The sequence below is a fragment of the Siniperca chuatsi genome, linkage group LG19, assembly GCF_020085105.1.
Source record: "Siniperca chuatsi isolate FFG_IHB_CAS linkage group LG19, ASM2008510v1, whole genome shotgun sequence".
Lineage (NCBI taxonomy): Eukaryota > Metazoa > Chordata > Actinopteri > Centrarchiformes > Sinipercidae > Siniperca > Siniperca chuatsi.
The window spans coordinates 19,142,799-19,153,756 of NC_058060.1; the positions used below are offsets into that span (position 1 = coordinate 19,142,799).

Here is a 10,958-nt window from a genome sequence, read left to right on the forward strand (position 1 = left end):
CTTTTGTGCTTGATTATTAATGTACAAATTACAATGCAAAGATTAGTAGAAAAACCCCAAAGTAGAGAAGTGAATGGGGCAATTTAGTGGACAGAGGTCCATTAAAAAGGAAAGTTACCGAAATACACACGTGGACTGTGTAGTTCACTAACTTTAGTTTGTACATAAAACTCACTTAGGTAACAGGTAGAATTGGATTAAGTCTTCTCTGTCCAGACCTTGCAGACGAGTTCCTGTGCACCGGAGTGAAGGACATCGCCCTGTTATTCCTCTGTAGAAACAGAAAAAAAACAAGGTTTAATTGTTTACAGGTTAATATATATCTCTACTTAACCTGGCAATACATAAGTGATTGGTGAGGTGACTAGACCAAATTATGGATGGGACACCCACTCTTTTCAGCGTTCTGTAGTGGGCGTTGTAGAAAGACTCAGAGCTGGGGCTGCCAGGAAGAAGCTGCTCCTCCGCATCCACCTCCTATGATCAGCAGGAAAACTTTTCCAATACATGACAAACAAAAACGATTTCCTCTCCATTGCTTGCAACTAAGTGGGACTTTAGAAAATATGAGTCATGCACCTGTTCTTTCTTTACATCCAGGGTTTGCTTTAGGGAAAACTATACAGATGCGTTAAGCTTCTACATGAGAGATGCGATGTTATAAATGTGAGGCAGACTCACTTGTTCGAGGGTCTTATCCATAGTTATGTCCAGCTCCTCCTCAGGTACCAGGAAAGACTTCTTGTACCAGTTCTCAAATTCTGGGACACACACGATAAATTAATTATTTTTCCTGAGCTTTCTAAGGTACCAACTGTTTCAGCTAAGAATGCTCTAAGCTGTCAGGGAGGAAGTAGATACAAGATATTTGGGGAACTGACCAGAGAGCAGGCACACCCTGCACTGATCCACAGGTGCTGACAGTAGTTGACCTCTGCCTTGACGTCACGCAGCACCTCATATTTCTGCCGGTACAGGGCCTTCAGCTCTCTGAGCTGCATTAATAAAGTGGCATCAGGCTCCCCCTCCACAACCAAATACTGACCTTCATACAAAAACACAATGAAAAAAATCTCAGAACTTTTGGCAGGACTACTCAAAAAAAAAAAAAAGAAGAAGAAAAGGAACAGATATAGTTCAAACGATATTTCTTATTACTGAAATGGTATGGCCAAAAAAACAGTGCATGGTTGTATTTGTTCAATTTGAGACAGTAATACAATTTGACCCTTAAGGAACTCTCAAACAAAAACATGTACCAAAACCAGATTGAAAACAAGTGTTAAGCACAAAGTCATTTGTAAGCAATTTATTCACAGAAAATGTTCTCTAATAGCTTGTTAAGGAACATGTTTCAAGAAATACCTCACATCAGGGAAGATAAGGTTCCATTTCATGGGAGGTTTAAGAGCAGCAAGGCATCTCATTACCACTTTGGTAAAGTATTTTCTTGATGACACAAACAGAAGTACCTTGGCCTTCTCTCATCTCCTTGTGCTGCTGTATGTTGGCCGTGGTGCAGTCAATCTCTCTCTTGACAGCGTTGACCTCCTCAGTGAGCTGTCGAAGAAGACTGCGCCGTTCCAGCAGCATCAATTTGTTCTCCTTAAAGATGTGGTTGATCTTGCTGCCTTGTCCGACCTTAAAATCCTCAAAGGCCTCTTCTTTGGGTGGAGTAGCGCTGGGCAGAGACGGCAAACTTTTCAGTGACTAAGGTATAAACAACACTGCACATTCCATTTACAGAACTACCAATGATATCTGAGCTGACCATTTAATAGATAAGACTATATACACATATCATACATACACATACTCATATTGGAAGGGTTCATTGCCAGGCAGTTGTGACTCCTGTGTGTCCTGACTCTCTGCGTCTGGTTCTTGTGACTCCTGTTCCCTCTCAGGTGTCTGGACAGAATTCACCTTTGATTTGGAGGCACTCTCCAAATGCTTCTTTGAAACTGGATTCCCCTCTCCCTGTCTCTTGTTTTGGCTGGATAATCACATCGAGTGTGCCATTAGGAAAACCAAACTAACTTTTTAACTTTGTCCAGTCCTGCAGGCTTCAATCAGTACACAATTTATCAGGCCAATAACTGGTGCTAGGTTGGCTTTTATTTATTTAATGGTCTAGAACAAGGGTTCTCAAAGTCTGTGGCAACCCGCCCATGCTGATGGGACATTCTGAGCCTCAAAAATAATTAAAAAAAAATTATAGTGCAATGTGATATTAATGGATTTTGTCACACCTATTATTTATCTTACTTCTATTCAGCAGATAATCAAGCTCAAAGTTATTGAACTACAGTTCCAATAATGCTTTTCAGGGATGTAAACAAGAAGCATAATGTTGCCATGGAGTTTGTTAGAAAGCTGTGGGCTACAACTTGTAACTAATAAGCCTTTTTTTTGGTTCACATTTTGGCAAACTGGCACCATTAAAAGTATGTCGAATTAGCTATTAGTAATTCCTGTTGGCAGTGTACACATGGATGTATAGATAACTGTCACTGGATTACTTTAATACTGAAGAAAAGTTGAAAAATGTGATGATTCTCAAGATTTGAGTTATAAGGAGCGTCTTTTTTTCTCTGATTTCTAAGCGAATTTATGTGTATCTGTTTGATGCCTTTGTGTTCAGATTTGACTGAGTTATGAATCTGAGAAGTGTGATTTTTGATGCTAATTGCAGCAATCAGGCACTAAGGGTTTTAAAGTACTTCAATTGCCTCTATAAACCGTGTGTCACAGCCTCTGCTGAATGAATGAATGAAATTGGCACCTGCCAAATACAGGGTAAATTATGGCTGTGGCAGGTAAAAATTTCAGGTCACCTGCCATGGTGGCTGAAATAAATTAAATCAATATTATTTTTTTAAAAGCAATTCTTAAATTAACAATAGTGAGCGATTAAGATTACATGATATATTCCATATTTCTACTGTTTGGTACCACTGACTCAGTGTTTACAATTCTAAAGTGTTCTACAAAGATTTCAGAAGACAAAAAAAAATTAATGACCGGTTGAAATGTTGAGTAAGCGGCCACAGTGGCAGGTGAGGAAAAAAACTGACCCTGTTAGTATCCCAGAGAGTGGTCTAGAATAATTTCAATGAAGAGTTTTGATTTCACAAAAATTGACATGTTTCTCCCGAAAATTAGACTTAAGGGGAAACTGAAAATATTTGCATTGTTATGAATTGTCACATTTAAAAGACACTGAATATCAGCACAATTTAGTGGCTCCAGTCTAAAATGTTCACTTACCTCGGTTTGTCCCTAGACTTCTTAGTTTTGGCTTTGGTCGAACTTGGGCGATGGCCGTTTTTTGGTGAGTGAGGAGACACCCCAAAGCTGCCGGCCTCCACATACTCACTGCTGCCTCTGGTATACCACTCCTAAAGAAGCAACATCTAATCAAAGCTCAATCGCCGTGAATTGTTCACTAAACAGGCTGTCACTGGTACAACAGACAAATAGGATTACAACTACCAATTTCCATGAGGTGCCCTTAACTGTGAATCAGATGTTGACTGACCTTGAGAGCAGTTGCATTAGCACTTTGGTCTTTCTCCACCAAGTTGTAGGTCTGGCATAGCTGAGCCTTCACCTTCTGCTCCTGTTCCCTGCTCGCATACATACATAAACATGCTGAATCATATACCATTAGCAAATAAAGCCTTGTTCCAAATTGTGTCTAAATAAACTGCATTCTGTAGTTGCAGATTTCAAAAGGTAGATGATACTCACTGTACAGCAAGCTTAAACTGGGCGAACACTGCTTGGACCTGCCTGATACTTACGATCTGTAATTAGATGTCATGCACAGAGAAACTTAAAGCCTTCAAAAAGAAAATTCCAAGCCAAAATTTGGAATGGCAGAGGAAGTAACGGAGGAAATAACTTTGTTCTTTGTTATGTTCTCACACTGATTTCCTCCAGGCTTCCCTCTAGGTACCTCCGAATCTGGCTGTGGATCTCAGCCAGCTGGGCTTCAGACAATGGCTCGTACGTGATTCTCGGCCGGTTCACCTGGTGAAGGGTGAATGATAGGCATTTAAATTCTAATATAAACCAGCTGAATGTGTTTCTGATTCTAATGTGTTAAAATAAACATTAGAAAGCACTGTCTGATAATTAAACATACCATGTGAGTTACATACTTTAATACAGGTTGAATTACAATATTTCCCTTTTATAAAATTAAGACTTATTTTTGAATTTGCACACATTTACTACTGAATAAAAAGATGAGCAACACCTTGAATCAATCTCTCTCTCTTATATATAGATAGACACATACACACATATATACACACACACGACAACAAACTAACACATTATAATGAAATATGTGGCATCTCACCATTGTTCTGCTAGCTCTACTCACCAATGTATTACAGAAGGACAGTTCCTCTTTCAGCATCTGTACATCCTTCTGAAGTTTCTTGATCTGAGCCTAATCACAACAGTAAATTTCATGAGATCAATTGGTTGTCTGATGACTGACAGAGTACAGCACAATGCAGGCTGTAAACAAAAATAATACATATTTTTACTCATGTATGACTTCCCAGGGTCGTTTGTGTGTCATATTATGTGGTATGTGTGCTTTCATGTGAACTCACTGCTGGATCCATGTGTTCATTAACAGCAGGTTCAGTCCGGACACACTTCATTCTGCCGGCAAAACGCAGAGTAGAGAGCTGCAAAGAATATAAGTTTTCATCCAGAGCTGAAATCGCACCAAGTACAGTAAGACACTACTTTCTGTTGAATATCATATATTCCACTCCTTACTGTTTCTTCTATCTGTGCAGCCTCACCATAGATGTTGGCCACAAGCACAGTGTTGCAGTTCCCTCCTACAGAAACAGACAAATACATTATGTTTGTTTTAAGTATTACTACACAGCAAAGGACCACTTAGACTACCAAATATCAGCTATCATCAGCGTTGTTAAAAACCAAGGGCCTGGCAGTCTCACCCAGTGAGTCTTTGAGGGCATGTGTGAGTTTACTCTGTCTGAAGGGCACGTGGTCTCTGCGACGGTCTGCCAGGGCCAGGATGGCCTGTTCCAGGAACGACAAGGACTTGTTGATGTACACGGCTTCCTTTAACATCTGACCCTCTGACTGGAAGACGAGGAAGGTGACAAGAAGTGAGAAAAGGTTAAGTGATGTGACCAATAATACAGATATATATAGATATTTTTTCCACTTCGGCTCGAGGATTGAAAAAAAATCCAGAAGGAATTTTTTAATATAACCAGCCACACTTGCAATAGAGTGCATGGAGCCAACATCCCACCTGGACATTGCCTTACTCAAACAGTAATGTGTTTTACATGCAGTAAAGTGAAGTCATTCTCAAACTCACCCCAGTCTTTCCCAGCCTCTCTGACCCAGCCAAATCCACCAGATTCAGCTTGGAGGTGACGTACTTGGTCTCAGACAGAGTCCGTGAGCGAGACTGTGAATGAGAAAGACATTTTAACCTACTTAAAATTGTATGCAGGAAAAGGCATGTTTACCACCAAGACCAGAGTAAACAACATAGTAAACCATAAAGATAATTGGACTCATACCTCTAAATGCACAGTGAAGATACAGTGGGACCTGGAGGAGTTCCTGTTCAAGGCATGAGATCCAATAATCCGATTCATTTCACCCTGAGTAAAGAAAAACAGTTTATAAAAAGGTTCAACTTTCAACACTACCTAGCCAACCAATGCTGATTACAGATCATACAAATTAAATAGGCATGAAATAAAAACAACATAAACTATATTTCACAATAAAAACTGTTAAAAACTGGGCAAAAAAACAACATTCAAACAACAGCACAAAAAACTAGAATGAAAATTAAATTAAAATTGCACTTTACATCCTCTACAAAATTTCTGGTTGTATTTTCAAATCTTCTGAGGGATAAGAAACAAGTGTGTTCTGCCACATGGGCAGGGGGCTCTCAGTGGGAACAATATAGAAAAGAAAAGATGATACTGGACCTTTGGATCAACAATTTGAAGCATGAAAACATTTTAATTTCATGCTTGCTGGTCATATACACTTTAATAACAAAATTTCTGTTTTTAGGCTAAATTATTCCTTCAACTTGAACAGGATTTTACAGCTGTAAGCCTCAGACAACACACCTCAAACAGCAAGTTCAGAGCCTGCTCCTCACTGTAGACAGGGTGAAGAGACAGACCTCTGATGAACACCCCTCTGCCCGGCTCCTCCATCACCACCATACCGCGAGGAGCCGGGTGTGGTGAGCCTTGCAGCGATGACAGCAGATCCACCAGGGTCTCATTGTAGATCTCCAGGTAGGACAGGTGCACAGAGAAGGCATGGTCTGTCCTTTTCTCCACCTCCTCAAACACCTGAATAGCGTGTTAGAGATTTTTTTTTTTTTTAAACTATACTTAAGTGGAGCAGTCAGGGTGTTTCAGAGGTTAAAATTTCCACATGATGTGAGTTACCTCCTGAAGGGCCCGAGGAATGATGCCTCTCTGATTGTATGATTCTGTGGATCCTGTCATGGTGTAGGTCTTTCCTGCACCTGTCTGCCCAAAACACATCACAGTACCTGAAAAACACAAAAGGAGACACTAAAAACTCTATAGACTTTACACTAATTTCTTGGAGGATAAATCATGAAAATCTTTAAAACTAAACACTCAAAACAATATAATCAAGGGATTCTGGGCCTTTTTACTGGCTGTGATAGAGTCACATTGACATTAAGTTGGGTACGCTTATCTGGTATTAATACTTGACTACATACTACACACTGTTAAGTTTATATAGATAAACAGATCTACCGTTGTAACCATCCAGTGCTCCCAGTACCACCCGTTTGCACACTCGGGTGTAACACTCCTCCTGGGATACATCCTGCAGGACGCCTTCCAGCCGGAATGACCAGGAGCTCAGCTGACCTTTCCTGGAGTCCTGGGGCTTCCTGGAGTCTTTCCTGTGACAGATGTTCACTGTCTGAGGGACAAGACACAAAAAGAAGTTTTGAGTGAACACTATTAAACACAGGAATTATTTTCAAGCACAAACACTAATGCATTTATTGAAATGATGGCACAAGGTGTCCGCTGTGCTTTGTTAGGTTCCAGGACAAAATAACCAAATGAATTTGTGTTGGATAGCTGGAACGGCAAATACTGTCTCCACCTTTGTTTGAGATATTCTCAATTATATTTGGAAGTAAGGTTGTAAAAACAGGTAAATCTGGCCAAGATGTCAACATTTGGGGTAAGATTAGCCATTACGGATATGAATGTGGTGAAATTCTTGGCCACTCTACAGCAAGATAATTCTGTGACTATCACTAATTCAGTGGCTATTAATCCATCAATTTAAAACAAAAATCTCTATTAGATATTAATATACAGATTACAGGAAAAACCAACATGAAGTGCTTTAAAAATGAAACTTATAGTCTTCATGAAGGCAGGATTTATTGCAGTGCTGTTGTATTATACTGCATTAGTTTTAACTAGGTAAACCCAATAAACCTTCAACTGAGTATATACTGTATGTGTTTTTCTTTTGTGTAGCATGTAGGGCTGCAACCATTGGTTATGTTCATTATCAATTAATCTGTCAATTTTCTCGATTATTCAATTAATTGTTTGGTCTATAAAATGTCAGAGAAATGTAAGAAATGTCTACAACAAATTCCCAGAGCCCAACCAACAGTCCAAAACCCCAAAGATATTCAATGTACTATCAAAGAAGACTAAGAACACCAGCAAATTCCCACATTTTAGATGCTGGAACCAGTAGCATTTATGACAAAAAACAAATGATTAATCGATAAAACAAATTGTGGCAGATTTATTTTCTGTCATTTTCCAAGAAAAGCACATGTTTAAGTAATACCATTAATGATGGCTCCACTCAATTTAATTGTCCCAGTGAGGCATGCTAGTGAGCAATCATGCATAATATGAGAGCCCTGGAACTAGATACCTAGTTAAATGGAGTGCTGCCCTCATTAATGTAATCATTTGCACCTGTGCCTTTTCTGTTATGACATGTCAAAATGTCTGCCATGAAAAAGGCCTATCAAGTAAAAAGTTCTCAAAGTCGGAAAGCATAACCACATATAGTCAAGCATTAACTTTTAGGTGAAAACTCGGCTAAAGTTGGTGGAGGTTAACTGTTGTTGTGTAGCATGTCCAAACTTTACGTCTGAATTTAGCTTATTACTTATGATAGTTATATCTGTTGAAACGGCCGGGCCTAGCATACATGAAACCTAGTAGATTTAACCAGTTTTCTCCTGTTAACCAATTCTAAATTAGACGCCTAACTGCAAAGATGCATTAGCTTAAAGTTTTATTTTTAACCTCAACAACGGGAAAAAACCTGTTTCTAAATTCTACATTACCCGGATTTTTATTTCACACTATCTTACTATGTAGTTTAACTGGATCTTAATAGTAGTGGGATTAAAACGAAGCTAGTTACCTGTCCGTCAGGAAGACATTCAATGAAGTCTTTGGCGAAGTTTGCCGTTGGTCTGATTCGGACAAACACCCCGACCTCACTGCTGTGAGCCTTCATACCACCTCTGTCGGAAACACGACGACAACAGAACAAAACTCAAAGTAAACCGCCTCACAAACTGTATCAGACTCTACAAATATATTAACTAAATCCACCTGAACTACTCGAACATGAGGTTTTCAGGTGAGAATGGGTCATTTCAGCTAACTTTATCCGCACTAATGCTCCTCTGTTCTGTGGTCTCCATTCAGCGCCATGGCAACGACCGCGCGCGCACATTTTGGCAAAGCGCGCACCCGCAGTGTGCCACCTGACTATCTATGAATTTTATCAAGGTTGAATTAATCTGATTATTAAGTCATTCATTACACTCAAATTGAAATATACGGTTAACAATAATAAAAATTAATTGTTTATCATTATTGTGTCTTAAAAATAAAAAAGCAGTAAATTACCGAATAAAAGCTGAAAGAATTTAGAAAAATCATCTCCTAAAATGCGTTTAGATTAATTTTTTTGTTATTCCAACTACCCATGTTCCTTCCTATCTGTGGAGGGTGGTTAATATTAAGTGATACATTCATTTCAGCATTTGAACAACTACAAATGCATTTCATTGTACAATGCTGTATTGTATAGTGATAGAGCTGAACCTTAAATATTAATTTATGCATTTGAGACTATTATTATTGACTATATTCATTCATTTATTTATTACATTAAGGAACATTTTCAATGCAGGACTTTTACTTGTAAAAGAGTAATTTTACAGTATTATCAGTACTTTTACTTAAGTAAAGGATCTGAATGCTTCCTCCACCACTAGACTCCACCCACTTACATGGTCACTATAAAGCAGGTGTATGTGCAGATAGATTAATCTATGTTCAAGATGAGAGGGCTCATACTACTCAGTTTGGTGGGATTCACTCTCGCAGCACCTAGTAAGATGGTAAGATTGGTGATTTTCCCCAGATTTACTGATCTCAAAAGACACTGAAAAGGATATAACTTTAACTACGAAGAACAATTCTGTAGTTTGTTTTTGTATTTTTTAGAATTGATGAACGTCAGTGAAGAGGTCTACAGGATATATCATGCTAATTCTATGAAACAGGTTAATTTATTGATTATGTAGCTGCTGTGTTTGAAATCCAATGTCAATGTCCTTACTATCCAAACACTATTATGTCTTTGGATTAAGGTTATTCCAATTTCAGTGGCCAAAGGTGAATAGAACGCAACAACCAACTCATCAACAGTGGCTCATTTCACCATTTTCCATGAGATTTTTGGAGGTCAAAGTATGGAGTCATAAAGTATGTTCTTGGAAATGGTGTCAGCTGCTTTGGACAGTTTGATTTGTTTGTATAAAACTTGTAATTATGGCTAATTCCAACAAATGGTTGGGTTTAGTCATGCTGCAGTCCAGCAGATTTGTATGAAGTTTATGGCACTTTTTTCAGCTTTCCCTCCAGACATCAGTGCTGCATTGCCTCTTTATACATTTGCATTTATTTAATTTCTTGATTATTCAGCTGCTTTATTTGAAATCCAGTGTCAAGAGAAAATCCACACTGTTAATCAATCCCATCAATCAATCCCGTCCAATCAGGTTACATTCTGTCAGTCATGTGATCAATGAAAGAAGTTCTAATGAGCAATTTTCTATCGGAGTTTATGAAAACAATTAATTGAAATTGCACCACTCTAAATAACCTTTCTCCAATTTCAAATTGGAGAATTCAAACCACATAAATTCAGACATGTTTCACAGTAAAATATTTCAACATTATAAATGAAGTGATATTTAAATTTCATTATCATGTATGTTTTATGTATCATACTGCTGCTACTTCCTTTTTGAAAATCGCTTAATTCATTGATTATTCATCTGCTTTATTTGAAATCCAGTGTCAATGTCCTTTGCAGGATTTGACAAATATATTGTCAAATAGCTACTAAGCAAACACTATTATGTCTTTGGACTATGGTTAAATAATTTTAAATTGCAATTTTCAGTGGGACCTAGGGAGTATATACCCGATGGAAAATCCGCAAGGGTTTAACGTAACAACCAACTCATCAACGGTGAGTAGACTTTGAGGTTTTTGGAAGTCGAAAGTATTTATAGTGTTGTTCTTTGTATATGTTCTTTGTAATGTTGTTGCCTGCTTCAGACAGTTTGATTTGTTTATATGAAACTTGATATCCAATTCAAACAAAAGTTAAGGTGAGGGCTGCTGCAGAGTAACAAATAGATTTAAACCACAACAAATGCCTCTTTACATCTGATGTCACGAGAGGAGATTAATGGCGCTTTTTTCAGCTTCTAGATACTGAGAAGTGCATGGCTTTTATCTTGTTTGGGACAAGTGTTTTCTAAAATATCTACCAGTTTCAAAGTATTGAGTTTGCCTCCG

The 10,958-nt window shown here is 38.3% G+C and overlaps 1 protein-coding gene across 1 annotated transcript; it reads right to left on the bottom strand.

Moving 5' to 3' along the window:
- Positions 1-131: 131 nt before the first annotated feature.
- Positions 132-8,816, bottom strand: kif9 (kinesin family member 9). Its single transcript, XM_044175918.1, is given in 21 exon segments — positions 132-271; positions 394-477; positions 682-761; positions 882-914; positions 917-1,045; positions 1,473-1,681; positions 1,811-1,996; positions 3,271-3,401; positions 3,542-3,629; positions 3,754-3,809; positions 3,931-4,035; positions 4,394-4,462; positions 4,632-4,709; positions 4,804-4,868; positions 4,992-5,139; positions 5,384-5,476; positions 5,592-5,675; positions 6,162-6,392; positions 6,492-6,598; positions 6,834-7,005; positions 8,497-8,816. Coding segments are annotated over 21 exon segments (2,340 nt in total). The 5' UTR covers positions 8,593-8,816; the 3' UTR covers positions 132-175.
- Positions 8,817-10,958: the final 2,142 nt, after the last annotated feature.